This window comes from Malus domestica, chromosome 11 (assembly GCF_042453785.1).
Source record: "Malus domestica chromosome 11, GDT2T_hap1".
NCBI lineage: Eukaryota > Viridiplantae > Streptophyta > Magnoliopsida > Rosales > Rosaceae > Malus > Malus domestica.
The window spans coordinates 41,155,879-41,181,257 of record NC_091671.1 but is presented as its reverse complement, the minus strand read 5'-3'; the positions used below and the strand labels follow the sequence as shown (position 1 = coordinate 41,181,257).

The 25,379-nt window shown below is 41.0% G+C and overlaps 2 protein-coding genes across 2 annotated transcripts; one reads left to right on the top strand and one right to left on the bottom strand.

The window, feature by feature from the left end:
- Positions 1-19,302: 19,302 nt before the first annotated feature.
- On the top strand, positions 19,303-22,265 carry LOC103404956 (uncharacterized). Its single transcript, XM_008343919.4, has 9 exons — positions 19,303-19,685; positions 19,792-19,922; positions 20,019-20,104; positions 20,344-20,438; positions 20,754-20,850; positions 21,086-21,200; positions 21,331-21,485; positions 21,586-21,711; positions 21,911-22,265. The coding sequence occupies exons 1-9, from the start codon at positions 19,504-19,506 to the stop codon at positions 22,133-22,135; spliced, it is 1,212 nt and encodes a 403-aa protein (XP_008342141.1). The 5' UTR covers positions 19,303-19,503; the 3' UTR covers positions 22,136-22,265.
- LOC103404966 (endoglucanase 9-like) lies at positions 22,208-24,899 on the bottom strand. The gene is made up of 2 exons (XM_008343930.4): positions 24,308-24,899; positions 22,208-23,829 (listed from the first exon to the last, which is right to left on the bottom strand). Exons 1-2 carry the CDS (start codon positions 24,675-24,677, stop codon positions 22,343-22,345), a joined length of 1,857 nt encoding a protein of 618 aa, XP_008342152.2. The 5' UTR covers positions 24,678-24,899; the 3' UTR covers positions 22,208-22,342.
- Between the last annotated feature and the right edge of the window lie 480 nt (positions 24,900-25,379).

Here is a 25,379-nt window from a genome sequence, read left to right as displayed (position 1 = left end):
CTCTGCAACCCATCTCCACCAACAATAACTATTATTATCACTATCATCATTAGGAGCTATTGATCTTGAAGAATTAGAATAGTCATAATAATGACCATCAACAACACTGGAAAACAGCAGCTGGTTCTTCATCGTATATCGATTGATCTTCCTTAATTAATTTCCCCTCTAGATAAGATAGCTAGGACTAGGAGGCTTCAAATTAACCAAAGATGAAGGGAGGGCGTGAACAGTAGGACATTGTAATGTTTCCTTTTTTTTTTGCATGGTCCAAGTTTAACGAATGAATGAGGAGGTCCACATAGCTCAAGGGAACAACTTCCGTTACCTTATGGTTTATGGCTGCTGATAAACCAAATATTCAGGATCTTTCTCCACGTCAGCAATTCATGGTAAAGGACTCTCCAAGTCAGCAATCTCAACACCAGTATTTTGAATTAATCAACTCGCAGTCATCAAGTCAGCTACACAAGTTGGATACTCTTCAAACTCTTCAACAGATAGAAAGGAATCACAATCCTTCCTTATCTATAGTTCATGTGTAACTTAGTTTTGAATTTCAAATGTAATTAGATGATATGTTTATCCTGTAACCTCATCTTGTAATCTATATATAATGAAGTTCATACCTCACTCATAATTAATTGAGTTGAACTTATGCAATCAGTGTTTACAATGGTATCTCAGAGCTAAAGTCTAACGACATAATTTTTTTTATTCTTCTCCCATGGCTTCTCAATCTTCCTCTCCCATTCCCCTACCAAATGTCTCCAATTTTCTCACGATCAAACTTGATCGTACTAACTACCCACTCTGGCAAGCTCAAATGCTACCTCTCCTCCACAGTCGAAATCTTGTTTCATTTGTAGATGGAACCAGTAAGTGTCCTCCAGCATTCCTGACAGATGTGGATGACAACATCACTGACAAAGTCAACCCCGACTTCGACACCTGGATACAACAGAATGCCACTGTTACGTCCTGGATCAACTCTTCAGTTCACCCCACCGTACTTGCTGCTTTAATTGGGAAAACTAGCTCCCATTATGCTTGGACAACACTACGTGATCGATATGCTTCTCAGTCAACCAGTCGCCTTCTCCAGCTTCGTAGTGAGTTGATGAATACTCACATAGGTGATTCTTCCATTTCTGAATTTTTGGATAAAATTAATTGTCTAGCGGATACCCTCTCTCTCTGGTGCTCCTATTTCAGACTCCGACATCGTTGCCATTATTCTCAATAACGTAGGCCCTACCTATGAAAGCACAGTTGCCTCCGCCCAAGCTCATGATGAGGCCATTACCTACAGTGCTTTGGAAGCACCACTCATTGGCGATGAAAGACGGCAGAAAATGCATTCTGCATTTGGTACTGACAGCGGCCTCACTGCTCTCACAGCGATTCGCAATGAAGGTCGTGCACCTGCAGCTTTTCGAGGACGAGGATCCTCTACTGGGTTCCAAGGTCGTAGTCATTTCAATAGTGGTCGTGGATCTTCCAATAGACACCGCAACTCCCTTCACTCTCACCAAGGGTCCAACTCTCACCAAGGGTCCCACTCTCGCCAAAATGATGGGATTCTCTCGGCACAGCTCCTTCCCAAGGTAATTTCACTACTGGAAGGATTCAATGTCAAATCTGTAGTCGTCATGGTCATTATGTGATCGATTATTTCAACCGCCTAAACATGTCTTATGAGGGATGCATCCCTTCACCGCGACTGCAAGCTTTTGCTGCTACTGCACCTCCTGCTTCTGCCACAGCACCTGCCATACAGGAGTGATTGTTTGACTCAGGGGCAAATGCTCACATCACAAATAATCCTACTAGTGTTTCAAATCCTCATGTCCTATGTACTTTGTCACGTCAGCTGCTTCCTCGCACTTTCCTTTCCTTCACTTGATGATGGTGATAAGCACATGCACAGTACAACACTAGATACATATATCGTACGAAACAGAATATTTCGATCAGTGACACGGTTCTCAGTTTTTGACATTTTTATCTGAATATTTTAAAGGAAGCCTAGGTTGCATAGTTTGTTGGAATATAAGTGTTTGTGCTAGTTAAATATATATTTACTGTGAGCCATTGGATTACATTCCAATTGGACAGCTGAGATGTAATCTCAGTTTTAATGATATGTTTTGTTTCTTGTAACTATCTCATAGGGTAGATTACATGAATGGTTGAGATTGAATTGTAATAGAGAGTGTCTCTCTCCTCTTAAGAGTGTTATCTCTTGCACATACCTTGTGTGCTGAGTATGAATGAAATATAAAGAAAAACATTAGCTCAGCTTGAACTCTCTCTCTGTAATTTTTCTGTGATTTTAGAATCTCTTCATCTTTCACTTCTTTTCGGTTTTGTTGAAACAGAGATCATAGTCTTTGGATTCTAACATGGCCTCAGAGCCAGGTTCAGTCGTTTAGCACTGGGCGATTGAATCTGTGAAGGAAACGATTTGAAGAGATTACTTGCGAGATCTGTGTCTAACATGGCAGGGTCTGGAGGTGGTGAGCTGAGAGCGCCGATCTTCAATGGCGAGAATTATGAATTCTTGAGCATAAGGATAAAGACTATATTCAAATCTCATGGATTATGGGAGTTTGTGGAAAAGGGGATAGAGTGCTCAAATTCGAAGGGAGCTAATGAATCTGCTGAAAAGACGAAGGAGAATGAGGGATCGAGTGATGCTGCATCTCTCTCGGAGAAGCTCATGAAAGATGCCAAAGCATTGGGGCTGATTCAAGGAGCAGTTTCCGATGAGATCTTCCCTCAGATCTCTCACGAAGAAACCTCTAAATGAGCTTGGGATATCTTGATGCAAGAATTCCATGGTGACAAACAGGTTAGAAGTGTCAAATTACAAAGTCTTCGTAGAGAATTTGAATACACTAGAATGAAGGATGATAAGTCTTTGTCTGCTTATCTTACAAAATTGTTTGATCTGATAAATCAAATGAGAAGTTATGGAGAAGAGTTATCTAGAGAAAGAATTGTGCAGAAAATGTTGATTAGTTTACCCTCAGTGTATGATCCTATATGCTCTGTAATTGAACACTCAAGGGATATAGATGTGATTGAGGTCCAAGAGGTGGTTGCCTCGTTGAAAAGTTTTGCACGGAGATTGGAGAGACATAGTGAGAATAAGACTGAGAAAGCATTTGCAAGTCTGTTAATCCTTCTGGAAATCGATATCAGAAGAATTGGAAACCAAAGTTTAAAAAGTGGGATCAAAAGCTTGCTTACCAATCGGGGAAGCAAATTGTAGCTGCAGAAGGTGGTAGAAATCCTTGCAAGCACTGTGATAAGTATCATTATGGAGAATGCTTTCTTAAAGGCAAACCTAAGTGTCACTGTTGTGGGAAATTAGGACATATTGCAAGAGACTGCAACAATAAGAAAAATGTTCAGCAGCTAAATTATGCAACTCAGGTTCCAACCATGTTCTATGTTAATAATGCAATTAATAAAAAGCCCATGGAAGATGTATGGTATGTGGATAGCGGCTGCAGTAATCATATGACTGGCAGAGAGGATGTGTTAGTTGATGTTGATAGAAGCATAACTGTAAAAGTAGAAATGGGGACAGGACAATTGGTTGATGTTGTTGGAAAAGGTAGTTTGGTGGTTAACACTAAGATGGGAAGGAGGTATATCAAAGAAGTAATGCTAGTCTCTGGTCTTAAAGAGAATTTACTCAGTGTAGGACAGATGATGGAGCATGGATATTTTCTGATTTTTGGAGATAATAAGGTTGAAATTTATGATGACTGTTCTTTATCAACTCTGATTGCTAAGGTGCAAATGAAAGGAAATAGAAGTTTTCCTTTGAAACTTCAAACAGGATTGCAGTTTGCTTTAAGAGCAAGTGTGGGTCAATCAACCTTAATCTGGCATAGGAGAATGGGACATTTTAATCTTAACAGCTTGAAGCTTTTACAGGAGAAAGAGATGGTGTTTGGACTGCCGGAAATCAAAAACATCAATGAAGTGAGTGAGGGGTGTATTCTTGGGAAACATTGCAGAGATTCTTTTCCAAGAGAGTCAACAAATAGGGCTTCAACTCCACTGGAATTGGTACACACAGATGTGTGTGGACCAATACAGACTATAACAAAGGCAGGAAATAAGTACTTTCTCACCTTTATAGATGATTGTACTCGGATGTGTTGGGTCTACTTTCTGAGGTATAAATCTGAGGTGTTCAGTGTCTTTAAGAAGTTTAAGGCTACTGTTGAACTTCAAGGTGGATATAAGTTGAAGAAACTAAGAAGTGACAGAGGATGAGAGTATACATCTTTGGAATTCAACAAGTTTTGTGAAGAAATGGGAATGGAAAGACAGCTCACTGTGGCATATTCACCACAGCAGAATGGAGTGGCTGAAAGGAAGAACCGGACCATTGTGGAGATGGCTAAATGTATGTTGGTTGAGAAGAAAATGCCACTGGAATTTTGGGCAGAGGCAGTTAACACTACAGTATATATTCTAAACAGGTGTCCAACCAAAGCTTTGGTTAATAAAACTCCTTTTGAAGCTTATAGTGGAAGGAAGCCAGGAGTTAAACATTTGAAGGTGTTTGGTTCTCTGTGTTATGCACATGTTCCAGGACAACAAAGACAGAAGTTTGATTTGTCTAGCACAAGATGTGTATTTCTGGGGTATAGAAGTTGTGAGAAAGGCTACAAGTTGTATAACATCGAATTTGGAAAAGTTGTCATTTCTAGAGATGTAGTATTCAATGAAGAAGCAAGTTGGGATTGGAGTGCATAGAAGGAGTATTGTATTTCAGTTTCACTTACTGATATACCTACAGAGAAAGGAAAGAAGGCTGGTGAATCTGATTTGACTCAAACTGAGATTTCAGAAGATGATAATGTGATACAAGAAAATGTTGAAGAAATACATGTTAGAGATGGTGTTGTAAGACATAATGAAAGCACAGGTCCACAGGATTATGATCACACTCCACTCAAATATAAGAACATCACAAAAGTATATGAAAGGTGCAATGTGTATCATTAAACCTGAGACATTTGAAGAAGCTATCAAGGATGAATCATGGCAGAAAGCAATGGAGAATGAAATTGCAATGATTGAGAAGAATGATACTTGGGAGTTGATTAGTAGGCCATCTGATAAGCCAGTAATTGGTGTCAAATGGGTTTACAAAACCAAGTTGAATCTCGATGGCTCTGTGCAGAAAAACAAAGTTAGACTGGTTGCAAACGGTTATTCTCAAAAGCCTGGAATAGACTTTAATGAAACCTTTGCACCAGTTGCTAGACTTGACACAATAAGAACACTGGTTGCTTTGGCTACTAAGAAAGGGTGGAGACTATTTCAATTAGATGTGAAGTCAACATTTCTAAGTGGGGTATTGCATGAAGAGGTATATGTTGATCAACCTCCTGGTTTTGTGATTAACAACAAGGAGGATGGAGTTTACATACTCAAGAAGGCTCTATATGGTCTTAAGCAAGCTCTAAGAGCTTGGTATGAAGAAATCAACTCTTACTTCACTAAGGCTGGTTTTCAAAGGAGTCCTCGTGAAGCAACTTTATATGTGAAGATTACCAAAAGTGGAATACTCATTTTTCACTATATGTGGATGATATCATTTACACTGGGAGTTCACAAGAATTGATGATGGAGTTCAAAACTGCAATGATGAGGTAATATGAAATGACTGATCTTGGATTGCTGCATCATTTCTTGGGTTTAGGTGTGATACAAACTGATTCTTATATCTTCTTGCACCAGAAGAAGTATGCACAGACATTGTTGGATATGTTTGGCTTCAAAGATTGTAAATCAATTGCTACTCCTCTTACAGTGAATGAGAAGTTATCTAAGATGGATGGTAGTGAACAAGCTGATGAGAATCTATATAGGCAGATAGTTGGAAGTCTGCTATATTTGACTGCAACAAGGCCGGACATTATGTTTGCAGCAAGTTTGTTAGCAAGATTTGTGCATGGTCCTACCAGAAAACACATGGGAACTGCCAAGAGAGTACTTAGGTACATTCAAGGCACACTTGACTATGGTATAGCATATGAGAAAGGAAAAGAAACAATGCTTATTGGCTACTGTGATAGTGATTGGTCAGGGAGTGAGGATGACATGAAAAGTACATCCGGTTATGCATTTAATCTTGGCTCTGGTGTATTTTCTTAGGCATCAGTCAAGCAAAATAGTGTAGCACTATCCACTGCAGAAGCTGAGTATGTTAGTGCAACAGAGGCCACTGCACAAGCAATCTGGTTGAGATTTGTTCTCTAAGATTTTGGTGAAGAACAGGTTGAGCCTACAACTATTCTATGTGATAATACATCTGCTATAGCTATAACCAAGAACCCTGTGCATCATCATAAGACAAGGCATATAAACAGGAGATTTCATTTCATTCGAGATGCATTACAAACTGGAGAGATCGACTTACTGTATTGCAAGACTGAGGAGCAGGTTGCAGATACCTTTACCAAAGCATTGGCTAGAGATCGGTTTTAATATTTGACAAAGAAGCTTGGAATAATTTTAGCACAACATTTAGAAGGGAGTGTTGGAATATAAGTGTTTGTGCTAGTTAAATATATATTTACTGTGAGCCATTGGATTACATTCCAATTGGACAGCTGAGATGTAATCTCAGTTTTAATGATGTGTTTTGTTTCTTGTAACTATCTCATAGGGTAGATTACATGAATGGTTGAGATTGAATTGTAATAGAGAGTGTCTCTCTCCTCTTAAAAGTGTTATCTCTTGCACATGCCTTGTGTGCTGAGTATGAATGAAATATAAAGAAAAACATTGGCTCAGCTTGAACTCTCTCTCTGAAATTTTTCTGTGATTTTAGAATCTCTTCATCTTTCACTTCTTTTCGGTTTTGTTGAAACAGAGATCATAGTCTTTGGATTCTAACATAGTTAACTTCTTATAAGCACATGAAAAATCTCTTAATTCTCTGATTTGGAGTTCACTCTCAACAATTGCCTTCTCTCCCTCTGAATTTCGTAGCAGTGTTCACAATAACCAGTAGCCAAACACAAGACGGACGATGAATTGAATGGTGAAGGGTAGTGTTCGCGTCAGGAATTTCCGTTGGGGACGTTTTCCTGGCCGACGAGCGCACAGCTCCCCAGGAGGTTGGCACCGGTTGAGGGCTGCTGTCGGGCTTCTGCTTTTCTGTCGGGCTTCGTCGGGCAAGTCTCGTCGGGCAAGTCTTGTCGGGCAAGGCTGAAAGAGAAGGACAGAGTTAACTTTGAGAGGTGCCTTTGTGGGGCCTTAGGTGTAGGCCTTGAGGCTCACAATCAAGGTTAACTTTTAAGTACTCAGGCGTGCCACTGCCATCTTCAGCATGGCAGATGTGAAATGGATGTCGAGTTTTAGTTGTATATATGTATATACCCGAGAAAATGTGTTAGTTATGATAGGTGCCTTTGTGGGGCCTTAGGTATAGGCCTTGAGGCTTCCTATCAATAACTAAACCAGTGCTCGAACACATCATATTTGTGCTCGTAAGTGCAGGAGTCTTTATAACTTTTATACTTCTGATTACCCGAGTCCGAGAGGTAGAATGAACCCAAATAGGTGCCTTTGTAGGGCCTTAGATGTAGGCCTTGAGGCTTCCCATTAGAGTTCGTTCTTATACTCAAACGTTCTAAACCGCAGAACGGAATGAATACAAATAGGTGCCTTCGTGGTGCCTTAGGTGTAGGCCTTGAGGCTTCCCATCAAAATTCATTCCATGCTTACGCGTTCTATGATAATCATAATATAATAGACATAAGACTAAGAGGTAAGTCGATTACTTGCGCCCTAAGTAACTTTGGACTTCTCGTTTATCAAGGATTGTCGTGGATGGGTTAAATCCACATAAGGTTCTTTTTTATGCCTTGAGGCCAAGGACTTTTAACTGATCAAATTTACATGTCCGAGGGCTTAGAACTTAGATCTGGTTTGAACAATGACTATATATTCAAATCGGATCTGAGTACTGAGAAAGCCTTTTAATAGTCATCTTGCTAGAAATAACTTGAATAGAACTGGAAGTATACAACATATTGCTAGGCTAATGAATGAAAAGACAAAAACACAAAGAAGGTCGGGCAAGGTTTAACCTTGTCGGGCAAGCTTGGTCGTCTTGCAGGTTCCTATCTTTGTGGCTTATCAAGGGTCTGAGAGTTTTTAGGGAGAGATAAGGAAAGGAGTTTTACAAAGAGAAATCGATACGACAGCAAGGTTGAATAGGGTAGCAGAGCTATTACAAGGGTTTGAGTGAAGGCTTGTCCCGAGATGGATGAAGGCTTGAGCTGACTACAGCTTCGTTCTGAAATCAAATCTGGCTTTGAGCAGAGTTTGTGCTTGCATTTGTTTGTTTGTTTGAGTGTCCTTATTCCTGGTTTCTCTTTCTTCTTATATAGACAACTCGGCTTGGTCTCCTGTAGCAGCAACCTTGCCCAAATGCGGTTTGAAGGGTGATGACTCATTAGCTATTTTACATGTACTGCCACCATAAAGTACTTTATGGGCTGTGTAGCTGGTCAGTCTATACCACTTGGCCTTTGGGTAGGTAAGCAAGTGGTCTTCATGAGCTGCATCAAATCAGAAAAGGCCCTTTCCTGCTTTCTGGGCTTTGGCTGGGCTTAGGTCGGGCTCTCCTCTAGGCATCCCTTTGGGCCAGCTCCTTTCTTGAGCCCAAAGTTCAAGTTTTGATCCAAACAATGCCCCCTTTAATCGATATTTAGCCTGGAATTCCAGGCGCCAATATTAATTGAAAAAGCTCCTTTATTAAAACCCACGAATCCCTTGCGTTTGAACTCTCCAATCCCCTATGTTTACAGCAAGAAATCCCTCTCTAAGGTTTCACCCTCGTCATCTTCTTTGGTATCCTCTTCTCGAACTTCATCAAATGGCTTCGAAATCTAGCCAAACCCAACCCTCATATGAATCTAGCGAAGGAATCGCCACTCTGCGTCGTCTACTCAACGGGCTGCATCGCCTTCGGGCAGGTTTGCATTCCGAGCTCTTCTTTGAGGTGCATGGGGCACAATCATTGGGTCCCGCCTAGATCTCTCGAGTCCCTTCAGTGGTAGAAAGAAACATGCCCAGGGATAATTGGTTTTCCCCAAATCCCTATTCGGCTAGGTCGAGCATCTCTTCATCCAAATGGTCATCATACCGACAAGGCTTTCCTCTGATGAACGACCTTGCCTGGGCTCAATGGATTGATGAATTAGAGCCCACTTTTAAGAAGAGATGGATGGATAATGGTATTTACGAATTAATCATGCTCTCGAAGATTTCCATCACTCCCAAGCTCGAATTGCTTGTTTCTGCCCTCCTTTTCTGGAATTCGGGCACGAATACTTTCGACTTCCGCATGGGCCCTATGTCTCCAACCATTCTTGACATGGCCTAAGTTTTCGGGTTAAGGCCCTCGGGCAGGATAGTGGACGTCACTCAAGACTGGGTTCCGTCCCCTACCACTGGAAGCTCAAGTTCATCTACTACCTTCCTTTCTTTGAACTATAACTCTGCAACTTTCAAGAGTTATGGGACCTTCTTCAAAGGATTCATTCCTTTTGTAAAGGAGAATTTTGGGGCGGGCTCTTCTCGGGTTGATAAAGATCAATAGCACATGTATTTCCTCTGATACTGGCTCAACAAACATATTTTCCCCAACAAGTCTAAAGGGGTGAGGGTTGAATGGATCCCCTTAGTAGAAGCTCTTCATAACTTTCATGACGTAGCTACAGGTCCATTCCTCATTTCCCATCTTTATCATCTCCTTTTCGAAATGACTCAAGGCGAGCCATTTGAGACCAACTTGAATGGGCCTATATGGATGATACAAACTTGGCTTCAATGGTACGTCCCAGAGTTTCGGGTTGCCAATTTGGAGTTCCCGGAGGGTGTGGCCCCTGCCCGAATCTTGGCTGAAGCTGCCCCTATAGACCACTCTACCTTTGCCTGCTTCTACTTCTTCAGAGTTTGTAGGACTCGATCAGATTTAGAATGGGGTGCGTCGGTCTTGAGGAGATATCCTTGGTTTTCTGACCAAGTCTTTCAAGATGCTTCTGGCGAAGATGCTACCCCCTTTTGCAGGGAGAAATTCATTAGCTGCATTCAACCGAGAGACCTGGCCTGGGGAGTTCGGGGTAATAGATATGACCGAGGTTTGGAGGTGTACCATCTTAACTTTTGCAGCAGGCAGTTGGGATTTAGGCAGGCCATTCCTGTCCCGTTCTTCGACTCTATCCATTGTGGTACTTCATTCCGGTTACTAACTCCACCTGAGGTGACATTCCGAGCTGCCCGACGCAGTCTTGACGTAATGAGTCAAGCGACCCGAAAGTCCATCGTTTTCAATTTTGAATGTACTTCGCTCTTCTCTTCTTGGTGGGAAGACAAATGGACCAAGAAGTATGGAGGAGATTTGAAAGAGACTCATGATCGCCTTTTCAACCAACTTTCTCTTAAGTCATACCCCAGCTCGGGCGAGCTTGAAAATTGGAAGGAGATGATCCAAGAGAAGAATCGGTCACTTCTGATAGGTACTTCTCTTTTAACCTGATTCTGTTTCCCTTATGAAGTCTTTTTATCCTTACTTTTGTTTGACCCTGCAACCCCAATGGATGTTGAATCAGAAGCCATTGAGTCCGAAGATGACTTAGCTGATGTTGCAGTTCTCCATGGGGCGGCCGCAGAGGCTGAAAGACGAGAAGTTGGGGAAGGTGTGGATGTTTCAGAATCCTTTGGGGATTCAGGAGCTGAAGAAACACCCGAGGCAATTATTAAAGCACCCAAGCGAAAGAAAGCGGCTGTGATTAAGGCTTCAGATCCTGATCCTACACTTCTACCCAAAACCACACGACCAACTCTTACTAGAAAGAGTAAGAGAGTAAAAATTATTGCCTCTCCTAAGTCATCAGCCCCATATGCTCCAGTCCCTGAGGCAGGCAAAAAGAAGCAACAATCTTCCAGTAAGTTTCTGCTTTCCTTTATCAAACTGCTACCTTTCTCCTTTATCTAACTGTTTCTTGTTTTTTTTCTCGAAAAACAGGACCTCAAGCATCCAAAAGACCAATCATTGCTTCTAAGGAGAAACCATTAAGAGCTGCTATGCTAAAAAAGGTTGAAGAACTGCAAAATACCGTCCTTAAAGAACTCGAGGTATGATTTATATATTTTTTGCTAGACCTCTTCTTGCTTTCACAAAACTTTTAAATCTGATTACTTTGAATCAGGACTCAAGAAAAGAAAAGCTTTTTCGGCCCGAGGCCTCTCCACAACTTGCTCGAGAGACAAGTTTCTCTTCTTCCCAGGTTAACCCTTCAGAGGTGCTTTTTCTTCCTTTCTAACTCTTGGATAACTCTCCAATTTCTAGACCTAATGCCTGAATCTTTTCTCTTCTTCTATTTGTATTTAGGCTGGGGCATCTACCTCCTTGCCTAGTCATGGCCCTCTTCTGAAGTCTGTGGTTTCTTCTACTGCTCTAGATGCAACTCCTTCCTCTCAATTTGATCCATCTACAGGAGTTATGTTGCACTTCGTGGATGAGGACAGTAACTTGGTGAGCCATTATTTCCACATTGAAATCCTGTATATTGCTTCCAAATTAACTCCCGCTCATGTTTTCTGCAGCCTTCTCCGGTATATGAGCCACCTCCTCCCTTAGTGGTATCAGATAATGAACCCATAGTTCCTGAGATTCCTGTAGCCTCAGAGGTAGCAATCTCGCGCGTATCTGTTTGCCCGACAGTTGATATTGATGAACCTCATTCTCCTCCTCAAGACCAAACTCAGGTATAGGAATATTTTCGTCTTGTTTTCCTCTTACAATTTATTTACTAACAATTACTGCTGTCTCTGGATATCTCTAGGGCACTGGTACAGGTTCAGGTGCAGCTATTTCCTCTCTTGCTGGTGGTAAAGAATCTTCCCCCCAACAAGGAGTTAGTACTCTTCCTGGTGAAACCCCAAGGCTGAGTCAGGTACATTTCTTCTCTCCAAAGCCTCTTTTTGCCTCAAACTGTATTTAGATTGTCTTGACCTGGTCTTTTGGCTTTTTGCAGCAAGTTCCAAAAGAAACTTCTCCCCCTCATTTGGTCCGTAAATCAAAACGCTCCCGTCCTCATTTATCTTCTGGAGGTACTGAGATTCCCCGTCTGGAATTGAGAAGATCAGGCAGACAGAGATTGCCCCCCCCAGTTGGCATTGCTCCATTAGAGGGAGCTGCAATGCATGATCCTCCTCATTTTCCATCCCCAAACCCTGCTAAGTTGCCCAAACTTTTTGAAGCACTTGGGCGGCTTGAGACGAGGTTGAGATCCTCAAGACATACTTCAGCGACCTCCAGTTCTTCAGAGCAACAACAAGTCTTCCAAGAATGGGCGAGGAAGGACTTCACTACATTATTCAGCCTCAAGTCTCTTTGTGATTTAGAAAAGGTCACAATTGAGTCTTTCAAAACTGGTCGGCTATCAAAACCTCAGCACGATTCCTTTCTCTCTTTCTTTGAGAATTTAAGGGCTCTTAGGGAGCAATACCAGAGAGCTGATAGACAAGCTAATCGGGCAAGATGCTTTATGGAGAAAGAGTCAAGCATCTCCGCTCAAGTTGATCGGTTGATGGATGAAAGCTTGCGGACAAAAGAAAGGGTTAAAGTTGTTACTTCTGAAATCCAAAAGCTGGAGGAACAACTGGTTGCTCTTAAAGCTGAACAAGCAACTCTTCTAGATACCCTCGAAAACCAAATTGAGGGAGTAGAGAAGTCAAACTCGGAGTTAGAGCATACTAGGTCCCAACTTGTAAATAACCATACTGTTTTGGTCGAACCCAGTAGGATATTTGCCATTATGCAAACATATCATTCTCGAATAATCACCCTGTGTGAAGATGTAAATTTTTTAGAATAGAATGATTTGTAACTCCCTCCTTTTTTTTATTGGAATGAACATGTGATTTGCTTCCTGCTCTGCTTTCGGTACTGTTTGAATTGACTTTGGGAAACTATTTTCCCCCTTGTTTACTTTCTTCTTTCTTCTACTTCCCTCAATAGCACCAATCTTAGGACCTGATCTTGGTCCCCTTCATGGCACTTTTATTCATGCAGGGGTGTTGGGACAACCTGGGACCTTTTCTTTCTCTGCAGTACCAAATGGTGACCCTGGCTCTTCTAAAATGAGGTTGATCATATTGATAGGAGCCTCAGGGAAAGGGTTAGTATCCACCATCATACTGGCTTGGGGCGAGTCAAGTAACAGTTTTCCCTTCACTATAAGATCTTGTATCCAATCTCTAAACTGGACACAATTAACTATGGAACGGTTGAAGGTATAGTGCACCTTACAATACTTTGTCCCCCTGAGTTCTTCTGGTTTGGGCATCTTTTTGGTATTGTCGGGCAAAATTACTCTTGCCCGTACCAGTTCTTCATAAATCTCAGGTGCCTTGGCCAGATCGAACGAATAACTCTGGTACTTGGGTGGTTTTATGGGGACGAAACCACTATCGTTCATTACGACCTTCTGATCTTTGACAGGTTGGACTAGCCTCTTTACCGTCAGTGGTTTGAAAGGTGTGGTCATTTCAGCGGCACATACATCTATGTTTTCTTCATCATGGCCATCCTCATGCTCTGGCCTGGTTTCTCCCACTTCCACACGATGAATTGCAGCTTTGTTTTTGTAGAAGGGAAGGACCTTGGAAGTGTGTTTCACTTGTTGCTCTTCATGCAACAGCCTCTCATACTTAGTGGCAGCAATTACCAATTCTTGCAGCTCGTTGAATTGTGTATCATAAAACCTCTTCCTCAAAGGTAATTTTATAGCCCTTTGAGCAATTGATATGAGCTGCGCTTGGTTGACGGGGAATTGGCATCTCATCCTTGTTTTCCTGAACCTCATCATGAAGTCCTCAGTAGACTCATGATCGTATTGTTTGACTTCAACAAGGTCATTGATAGTCAATTCTAGCTCTATTCTGTAAAACTGTTCGTGGAAAGCCATCTTCATTTGCCCCCAGTTGGCAATAGAGTTAGGGGGTAATAGAGAGTACCACTGAGATGCTAAACCCGCCAATGAATTCCCAAACAACCTCAATTTATAATTTGGGTTGCCCTCATATGCCACACAATGATTGGAGAATTTGAAAATGTGGTCTCTGGAGGACACGCTACTGTCTTCACCTGTGAACGTTGGGAATGCAAGCATCTTGAAGTTGAGAGGGAATGGATTGAGCTCGTCAATATATTCAGGATAAGGCTTTTGGTAAGTGACCCTGAACACTGGGCGAGCCCGCGGTTGAGCATTTTGAGCTACTGTCCTTAGCTCAGCCAATTCTTCCCTCAACTGCTGAGTAGCTGAATTATCATCATGACCGATGAGAGCAGTGTCAATCTTTGGGCTCCGGTCGTTGCCCGTACCTACTTCTTTCCTTGGTTCGGGCTTCCTCCAGTTAGTTCCCACTCCCTTACTAGCCAACGGAGGTGGCCTATAAGGTGGAGGTTTATCTGAAGTAGTGGTGCCCTCCTTTTTGCTAGTCTCCTCTATTATTACAGGCATTCCATACTTCGTTCTCTCTTGCTCGCTCTGCCTCATATTATTAAATGATAATAATGGGAAGCTGGGAGGCTGGGAGGCTCTTTTTCCAGAACTAGCTCTATCACAGGTTGACTCCCTTCAGGAACCACTTTATTATTTCCCTTATCCTTTTCTTCTTCTAATAGTGGGAATAAGGGAATGATTGGTTCACTTCTCATGGTGACTTGGCTCATCCCACTTTCCTGAGCCCCTTTTAGAGTAGAAAACTCTAGGTCAAGTCTTCTCTGTAGATTCCCTGTTAATGTACAGAGCCTACTCACTTCTCCCTTGGTTTCCAAGGAGATTCTTTCCATGCTTTTTAGTACTTGGATCATAGTAGCTTATAGTTCTTCACTAGTTCCCTTTCCTTCCGATCTCTCAGATGTGGTTGGGCTTTCTAGGACCACTCGTCCTTATGGGGAAGAAGGATTTTCTGATTAATCTGCCATTTGTAGAAGAAAAGGTTGAGGGAAACCCTCATTCGGATTCTGTTCGCCAATTTTATGGCTTTTCTTTTTGGACATGCAAGATCAAAAGGTATAAAAACCCACCGAGCGTGCCAAAACTATGTTCGCGTCAGGAATTTCCGTTGGGGACGTTTTCCTGGCCGACGAGCGCACAGCTCCCCAGGAGGTTGGCGCTGGTTGAGGGCTGCTGTCGGGCTTCTGCTTTTCTGTCAGGCTTCGTCAAGCAAGTCTCGTCGGGCAAGTCTTGTCGGGCAAGGCTGAAAGAGAATGACAGAGTTAACTTTGAGATGTGCCTTTGTGGGGCCTTAGGTGTAGGCCTTGAGGCTCACAATCAAGGTTAACTTTTAAGTACTCAGGCGTGCCACTGCCATCTTCAGCATGGCAGATGTGAAATGGATGTCGAGTTTTAGTTGTATATATGTATATACCCGAGAAACCGTGTTAGTTATGATAGGTGCCTTTGTAGGGCCTTAGGTATAGGCCTTGAGGCTTTATATCAATAACTAAACCAGTGCTCGAACACATCATATTTGTGCTCGTAAGTGCAGGAGTCTTTATAACTTTTATACTTCTGATTACCCGAGTCCGAGAGGTAGAATGAACCCAAATAGGTTCTTTTGTAGGGTCTTAGATGTAGGCCTTGAGGCTTCCCATTAGAGTTCGTTCTTATACTCAAACGTTCTAGACCGCAAAACGGAATGAATCCAAATAGATGCCTTCGTGGGGCCTTAGGTGTAGGCCTTGAGGCTTCCCATCAGAATCCATTCCATGCTTACGCGTTCTATGATAATCATAATATAATAGACATAAGACTAAGAGGTAGGTCGATTACTTGCGCCCCAAGTAACTTCGGACTTCTCGTTTATCAAGGATTGTCGTGGATGGGTTAAGTCCACATAAGGTTCTTTTTTATGCCTTGAGGCCAAGGACTTTTAACTGATCAAATTTACATGCCCGAGGGCTTAGAACTTAGATCTGGTTTGAACAATGACTATATATTCAAATCGGATCCGAGTACTGAGAAAGCCTTTTAATAGTCATCTTGCTAGAAATAACTTGAATATAACTGGAAGTATACAACATATTGCTAGGCTAATGAATGAAAAGACAAAAACACAAAGAAGGTCGGGCAAGGTTTAACCTTGTCGGGCAAGCCTGGTCGTCTTGCAAGTTCCTATCTTTGTGGCTTATCAAGGGTCTGAGAGTTTTTAGGGAGAGATAAGGAAAGGAGTTTTACAAAGAGAAATCGATACTACAGCAAGATTGAACAGGGTAGCAGAGCTATTACAAGGGTTTGAGTGAAGGCTTGTCCCGAGAGGGATGAAGGCTTGAGCTGACTACAGCTTCGTTCTGAAGGCAAATCTGACTTTGAGCAGAGTTTGTGCTTGCATTTGTTTGTTTGTTTGAGTGTCCTTATTCCTGGTTTCTCTTTCTTCTTATATAGACAACTCGGCTTGGTCTCCTGTAGCAGCAACCTTGCCCGAATGCGGTTTGAAGGGTGATGACTCATCAGCTATTTTACATGTACTGCCACCATAAAGTACTTTATGGGCTGTGTAGCTGGTCAGTCTATACCACTTGGCTTTTAGGTAGTTAAGCAAGTGGTCTTCATGAGCTGCATCAAGTCAGAAAAGGCCCTTTCCTGCTTTCTGGGCTTTGGCTGGGCTTAGGCCGGGCTCTCCTCTAGGCATCCCTTTGGGCTAGCTCCTTTCTTGAGCCCAAAGTTCAAGTTTTGATCCAAACAGGTAGTTTCACCTTACGCCAAAGTACATAGTCACGTGTTGTATTTTATTTTGCAGTGTAAAGATCTGGTGAAATTTTATAACTTCAATCAAATTTCTCTAGCTACGTGTTTTATCAAACATTTTTTGCCTCGTTTGTGGCATTACTGATGTCTAACCAGAAGTCACCGATGTCTTCTAATAAGGTGGAGGAAGCAGCTAAAAGGGTTGTACGAAAGAAATTCCACTCTGGTGTTTCGCTAAGGACACTTTGCTTACTCTCGGAGGCAAGTTGGTGTTCTAGCTTCTTTAAGTATGGATTGCACAATGACCTTGACATTTGAGTATATATATCTATCTAATTGTCTGAATTACCGTTCATTGAACCTTAATGTTCGAGAAAATTGTGATCAGGCTGAGTCTGGTGTCGAGGACATAAACTATAAAAGTGATCAGAACGGCCGAGGCCGGAAAACCAAGATCGAGAGATTTCTTACTCGGCAGTAATTATTTGAACAAGAATTTTTGGTTTCGCAAACCTAAGGTTATTCAGTCGTATATTAGCATGCCCGCATTCACTTAAAAATCCGGTAGATTTGCGGCTTACACTCCACTTAAGTTGCATATGTTTTAGGGTTAATAGTTTCCAACCCAAAGGTGTAAACTTTATGAATGGTGTAAAAATGATGAATTAGTGTTTGTCTTTTAGTTTATCAAAAAAATAATATTACGTTCTTTTTTGGAAAATGAACTTATTCATTCACTTGCAAATAAGACTATCTCCAAAGGAGATGTCAAATTTTAAATCTAAAATTTAAATTTATCATTTTATGTGGCATTTTGACATATTTTCATGTTTTGCTCTCCACCCTTCAAATTAAACTATTATTTTATTACATTATTTTTTTTTCTTAATTTCTGTCTTATACTTTAAATTTTACATATAAATAATTCATAATAAAAGTCATATTAATTAATACTAATACAAAGTCGTTGGAGGAGGACAATGAGAGGCGGCGATCGCAGGGGGAGAGCTGATGTGACTGGTTCCCATTTAGGGAGAAGGAGGTATTGGACGAGAATGCGATCCCGAATGTAAAGCTGTCGGACCTCTAAATAATCTTGGTGTCTGCACATGGGTTGTACACGTTGTTTGTGTTAGATGCTCCCACATTCACCACAATTAATGCCATCGGCAGGAGGAGCAGCAGCATCGCCACCGCCATTGTTGCCGGCAGTGATTGCATTTAGGGTGGTAGTAAGGTAACGGGATGGATGATTTTTGGTGGTGGTCGATGGGTGGTGGTCATTGAAGCTCAGAAGCCAAACCAACTCTACCGTTCAACAATCAAATAATAAATGACATTAAAATATTAATAAAAGACATTTAATAATTAGTAAAAAAAAATTGAAGCTACTGTCAAATTTAACAGCAAGCCCCTTTGCTACCATTACAAGTCATGCCACATAGGATTTGGCATTTTGATTGGAAACAATTAGTAGTTATCTTTTTTACTGTTATAGCTTATGTGCACAATTTGGCATTTCCTTTGGAGATGCTCTAAAGTATCTTTATTGTAGAAATTTCATAATCGAAACCTTTGAATTTCTTAATCTTCATTTAAAGATCATCTTATAAAAAATTATCTGAATTGGAGATCGGTTGGTCATCTAAAATGTATCAAATAAATCAGCGGTGTAGATACCAAGTAACATATCCATAACAAATCGCTAATTTAATTGATACAAATGGATGACCAAGCAATTTTCAATTCTAATGATTTTTTGTAAAAATAATCTTCAAATTAAGATTAAGAAATTAAACAGTTCTGATTACGAAATTATATGTGAAGATATATGTTGATGCACAAAATTGGGTGAACTTTGGAACAATGTAAGGTCTCAAGGTATGACCTTCGCAAGGTCGCTTTGGTCACCAAGTGAAAGTTATATGTAAAGAGATAGAGATAAGTTAACACAAGATGTATGTAGTTCACTCTGAGTTGGGCTACGTCCACAAGGGTAGAGGAGTTCTCATTAATAATGTAGAGTTTATATGATACAAAGATTTAAGCATAATCATTAATATTTGCGAGTTCTAAGAATAGATTAAAGTAGAATAGGATCATCAGGGAATAATTGTGGGAGAATGATTTCCTTTTATAGTTGAGGAGAGTCCTCTGTTTTCGTCCACGATCGATGTGGGAATCTATGAGCTTTATTCTGATGTTGACATGTGTTACGTTGTGATTGGTCTCTTGATTGGAGAGGAACTCATGTGCTTCGGTATGGGCGTCTTAGCACAAACCCTTTAGTAGGTCTTCGAATATTCTGAGTTGATTGGTACTCGATAATTCGGGATCTGTGAAGTATGTACAAACAATATATTATTTACAAGTAGGAGAATAAGCTTATTTTTATTAGGGAATACAAGTAACTATTCAAATACAAGTAAATAAATAAGGTTTTGGATAAGGGAGGGGTATAAAGTGGAAAATGATTTTCCCTGTGTAGTTGTGTGATGTCAATTCACTTATTATGACGTACAACATTTACATACTAGTTTGTACTTTCAGAGGGATTACCCTGAGAACTGATCCTGATTTTCATAGTACTCCCGGCCATAGATAGATAGCGTTAAGCGAAGGCTAGGCAGGCATTAGGCGAGAAACATAACTAGTAGAAAGAAAAGCAGCAGCAATTGAAACCGGAATTGAAATGGAGGACAAGTTATCCATCGTGGCAAAGAGTATTGCACCGTCACCAATTCAGGAACTGTCCCATCTCGCCCGGAGGTGCAACGCCATCAACCTCGCCGAAGGCTTCCCAGACTTCCCTGCACCTTCCCATATCAAACACGCTGCCATCTCTGCCATTCATTCCGACTTCAATCAGTACAGGTACACTCCCTCCTAGCTCACTGCTACACCCACGACTGCAGCTAGCTTAACAAGTTTTAGATAGATTTGATTGATGAATGATGATTTATTGTTAACATATAATTAGGCATGTGCAAGGAATATGTGACCACCTGGCAAACATAATGAAGCAGATGCATGGATTGGATGTCAACCCTCTTACTGATATGGCTATTTGCTGCGGCCAATCTGAGGCCCTTGCAGCGGCTGCCTTTGCAAGTATTTATACATGAGTTACTAACTGGATAACGCTTGAGTGCATGTGTGTATATAAAGAATTAATGTTTTGTTCTCCTTTATTTTTTGGACTCGCAGTAATAGACAAGGGCGATGAAGTTATTCTGTTTGACCCTTGCTATGAAACATATGAAGGATGTATTAAGATGGCTGGGGGAGTCTCAGTAAGCCTCTCTCTCTCTCTCTGATTCATTCTTCTTAGTAAATCAATATTTACCACCCTGCAGTACTCTGCTATGTAAATGATATCACTCTCCAAGTGTAGCCACTTGATCATCACTTTGTCATATATATGAATTGAGATTAGAGCTGCTGCCTTTGCTTGTCAAATGAATGAATGTCAATTATCAATTAGGATAGGCAGAATTTCTCCTTATTTTGTTCATTTCAATGGATGTGACAGGTATATGTGCCTCTTGACCCACCTCACTGGACCTTGGACCCTAACAGATTCATCAACGCTTTTAATGAGAGAACAAAAGCTCTCGTACTCAACAGGTTATAGCAAACTCAGGACCTATGGTCTCTATTGATTATAGAATAGAGGTTTACTTCCTCTGTTTGATCAATTGAATACGAAAACAATACTATAATTTATGGACCCTTTTATTGAAAATTATTAATCGAATGCTGGAAATATCCAGACGAATGGTCCCTAGCTAAACTCAAGTTATATCAAGAATTTCAAAATGGCTAATGTGTCCCTGCAGTAATTGGAGAATACTGTGGAACTCTGTATCCTGCAAGAAAAGATATCGTATTTCTCATATTATCATATTATGGTTTAGATATGTACTGATGTAAATTTTGCAGCCCTCACAATCCAACCGGCAAAGTTTTCACTAAAGATGAACTTGAGATTATTGCTGAAGAATGTCGCGCCAGGAATTGCCTAGCTATAACAGATGAAGTATGATATTCTTTCCCATATACTAATTAGAAGACTTAGGCAAAGTAAACTGCTTTAAATATTAATCAAATCCAATCAGGTATTTGCTATTGCTCCTTAGTTTGTACTTGTTTCTTTTGTTAGAAGTGAATATAAACTTTTCTTTTCTTGAATTAAACTGCTAAATGTGAGCCAACTACTTGTCTAATTGTTGAAATAAATTTCGGATTTTTTTTTCTTTGAATGTTATCTGCAGGTATATGAGCATATAACCTTCAACAATGCAAAGCATATATCCCTTGCCTCACTTCCAGGGATGAAAGAGCGGACTATTATTACGTCTTCCTTATCTAAAACGTTCAGTGTAACAGGTCATAGCTTACATGCATCTTTCCCAAAAGAGCTTTGATTCAATTCGTAATATAGGGCTGATTGTTCATTTGTGCTTCAAAATTACTAAGATTTCATGGTTTCGTTGTTGGAATCATGTCTATCGATCAGGTTGGAGGGTTGGATGGGCAATAGCTCCAGCTTTCATTGCCTCTGCAATCAGAAACATTCATGCTAAACTTACAGATTCTGCTCCAGCACCTTTCCAAGAAGCTGCCTTAATTGCATTGGGAAGCCCCCCCGAATACTTTGAATCCTTGAGAAGTGTAATGTCCAAATAGCCCAGATAATAGCTTTGTTTGTCTATGTGATGCAACTGGTGATGACTAATTCATCATTGGTGATATCTCTTTTATATATGCTCAGGATTATGAATCAAGGCGAGACTACATTGTCAATTTGCTTGCCAGGATCGGGTTTAAGATTCAATTCAAGCCTCAGGGTGCAGTCTTTTTATTTGCTGAACTACCTGAAAATTGCCAACTTTCTGATGTATGTTTACCTCCCTTTACTTTATTGGTCTTAGTTTTCAACAATTTGCACGAGGTTTAATATATTTTTCGGAATTACATGCATTTTTGTCCCCTCTTAATTAGGCTGCAATTGACAGTCTGTTTCTTATATGCGTAGCAAATGTAAGGTTTCATAACTTGTTTTAGTGATAAAAATGATGAAATTCATGCTTCCACAGGTAGATTATGTCAAAATGTTAATACAGCAAGCGGGGATAGTGGCTGTGCCAGGATGTGGATTTTTTCATGCAGATTTATCACTGGAGAAATTATCTCAGGAAGGTTACTGCTATCGGGGGAGATACATTAGGTTTGCATTCTGTAAAAGTGATCAGACTTTGGCTTCTGCTGCCAAAAAACTTGGACAGCTTTCGGATGCTGCAGGGTGTCTCAATCTAAGATAACTTGGCAGGAAGATTAACTCATATTTTTGTACTTTAAGTTGAGATTATATCGGAAGATAGAAGTTCATGAGAATAACGTAAGCTCGTCATATTAGATTGAATAAACGCACGAACTGTGCTTCCAATTTCACTTTTATTATTTAAAATATAAAATTGACAGAAAAAATATCCGATGAAATCACAAGAGAAAACTGCTCCTAAAACATCTCAGGGTATCCAAGGTGATGGAGGAGGTGGCGGGGGTGAAGGCAGGGGAGGAACTGCATAAAACATAGAGTTTTTGTCAACACCAGCAGGGTTTCCAGTGGACAGTGCCACAAGTGCAGCAACCAGACCTGCATTTCCTGCAAGGGTCGGCTCTGTGTAGTTATAATTGGAACGGACATCCTGGAAATTGTCGTGCTCATCAGGACCAGCAACCATGGCCCCAACAATTATATTTGGATTCGGTTTCTTACTGTCTCTCCATTTCAATCCCCCTTTACAGCCATACTTGATCTTATTTTTGGGAATGGATGCTCCTCTATGGTGGACCTGCTGTGGAAAACGCTCACCAAAGCCGACAATGTAGCTTATCCCCCGAGGATTTTTGCCAATAATGTAATCAATTTGGGTCCTGGCAAACCTGCGCAGTTCTTCAGTAGGGTAGAAATTGGATCCGCAATGCCATCCTGGTGCAGAAATAGCGTCAACATAGTCGCTGTATAACTGAGCTAAAAAAGCTGCATAGACTACATACTGAAGAGGCCTTGGCCTTCCATTGTTCAACTGAATCAGCCCTCCCTTTGTTCTGTTGAAGCTTGTGAATACGGGAAGGTAGGAACACATTGTTTCATCAATCTGACTGTGATATGTCCTCAACATCTCTTCATAAGGGTACCCGTAATTCAAGAACAATCTCAGCCGGCTTAGAAGCAAAAAAGCACCAGCATGCTTGTTGTCCCAGCTAAGTACCCTATTCTTGGGGTCAGTCCACAAAACTTTGCCATGAGCACCCAAGTCAGGGTTAGTGACAAGTTGGAGATAGGATAAGTTCCCCGTTGCAAGATACAACCAAGATCCACCCCACAGAAATTCATCCCAAAAACCAGTGGAATTGTAGATGGGGGAAGACGCGTCCGCACTACCCGTATACTTTGCACCTTGCCCTTTGTTAGCAAATTTGAAGAGTAAATCAGCACCATGAACAAGTTTCTTAGAGTAATTTGTATTGTCTTTGAAAACAATGGATGCAGAAGCTAAAGCAGAAGCCATTTCTGCGGCAAGGGCCGGGCAGTTATAACACTCTTGTCCAGTTCTTGGATGGTCAATATCCTCAGGACGTATCCAACAGTTGCGAGTTTTCTCCTGATCACCACCACCGGAGGAGTCAGTGTCATCACCCCCTCTAACATCTGCAACCACATTGAAAATGGAATCAGCTGCAGAGGAATTGAAGGTATTGAGAAGGTAATCTGTACCCCACTTGATGATGCCCTTCACATGGTCTAGTTCTCCTAGTGCCGCATATTTTGCACTGTATTCGATCACGCTCCAACTCAACATGGTAATGGCAAAAGATGCGGGGAAGCTGAACTTGCTGGCGTCTCCACCGTCATAATATCCGCCAATCAGATTTTTGGTGTTAGAGTTGCCATCACTCAAGCAGGAATCACCTCTCCATGAAACATTGTTGTACTTTGGTAGTTTTCCAGCTGCACAAAAAGAAACGTTCAGGTTAGATCGATTGTTTACGTAATACATGTTTCCCTGGGAAGGTTTTGATTAAACAGTCATCAACTCATCATTGTATTTTCCTTTTCATATGTAACATGTTGATGAGGGTGACATGACAATGTATGGAGGATTTTCGTCTGCGAATTGAAAGGTGATGACTGTCCAAGCAGATATTTCTTTTGGCGTGTTTGTAAATACGTGACTATATGACGGTCACACCCAAAGTTTTTTTGGTCTAAGTGGCGGGAAATCATATAGGAAACGTGCTATTGCTCGCTATTAGATTTGGACTCTCCTTGAAACTGGACCTAATTAATCAATCAGTTCTATCCCTTCTTTTGGGCAAAATAATGTGTGAGAGATTATACAGTATTCAGAGGGGAGAAATGAAATGAAATAAATAAAAATTACAGTGGAGAACTGGAGTGTAATGAGATGGCTGATATTGATACATACATCGTTGGGCATTGAAAAAGAAGAGGGCTTGGTGAAGGGCGGTGGTGTAGTTGTCAGGCACAGACGGGTGGACATGATGACGGCTCCGTTGGGCAAGCTTTACTATGAGAGTGATTAAGGCCGCCAAAATGCCAACCACCACCACACTCCTTACTGTGACGCTGTATTTTGCACAACAAATCTTCCTCATCGACGTAAACATCGTCCTCTTCTTTTTCTCGTCAATACTCCTCTCATCGTCTTTATTTTCTGGCTTCAGCAGCCACCCTTGCTTCACCTTGTCCGATGGCGGTGCCCCTGTCCCTGCCCCATCCTCCGCCTCTATCTCCAGCGGACCACCACCACCGTGCCGTATATCATCTCTTTTCATCCTCTCCTGTGTGTCTCTGATCGTTCTCTCTCAAGGGAGCTTCACCTTGAGAAACAGAAACAGAAAGACAGATAGCTGTCTTTGCCTCTGGGCTGCAAATTAATCGCTCTGTGCTATTAAGGCAGGCAGGCAGCCACTCCCGAAAATGCTTTCTAAGTGCCACCTCACTGCATTCCACTTGTCGAAAACAATCCCCTCCTTCTTTACTCTCTGCTGGCAAAGCGCTTCATATATTAATATTATGCACAAAGAAAAATGAAGGAAATTCTAATAAATTAATAATCCATTCATCCTACTCAAACACGTTTGTGACTGTTTATTCGGTCATTTAACAAAATAGCTAAGACATTTCCACTTATTATTATTATTATAAAAATTGCTAAAATAATAATTGGTCCTGAGTGTGTATATATATATAACACCTATGGGAACTTTCTGCACACACGCAAACAAATTAGGTTTTCTTTTACCAAAAGAAAAAATGTAAATTGTTTTAATGAGGAAATTATATGTCCTAATCTTCGTAAGCAAGCGTGAGTTGTCAAAAGTCTAATCTTTTTCAAAAAAAATTCAGAATAAATAGGGGTTTTTTTTTTTCCTCATAACTTTAGTTGGAGTGAATTATGGAAATTTAAGAATTCAACTGATATTATGGAATACATCGAATCCGTTTCCATATGTAATTGCAAATTGGTTAACCTT

What these genes read in the sequence shown, in the direction of transcription:
- LOC103404956 (XM_008343919.4), top strand. Translation starts at nt 19,504, where the DNA reads ATGGAGGACAAGTTATCCATCGTGGCAAAGAGTATTGCACCGTCACCA. An exon ending in TAAAACGTTCAGTGTAACAG is followed by an intron (nt 21,201 to 21,330) that starts GTCATAGCTTAC and finishes TCTATCGATCAG; the next exon opens with GTTGGAGGGTTGGATGGGCA. An exon ending in AAAATTGCCAACTTTCTGAT is followed by an intron (nt 21,712 to 21,910) that starts GTATGTTTACCT and finishes ATGCTTCCACAG; the next exon opens with GTAGATTATGTCAAAATGTT.
- LOC103404966 (XM_008343930.4), bottom strand. Translation starts at nt 24,677, where the DNA reads ATGAAAAGAGATGATATACGGCACGGTGGTGGTGGTCCGCTGGAGATA. An exon ending in CTTTTTCAATGCCCAACGAT is followed by an intron (nt 23,830 to 24,307) that starts GTATGTATCAAT and finishes CTTTTTGTGCAG; the next exon opens with CTGGAAAACTACCAAAGTAC.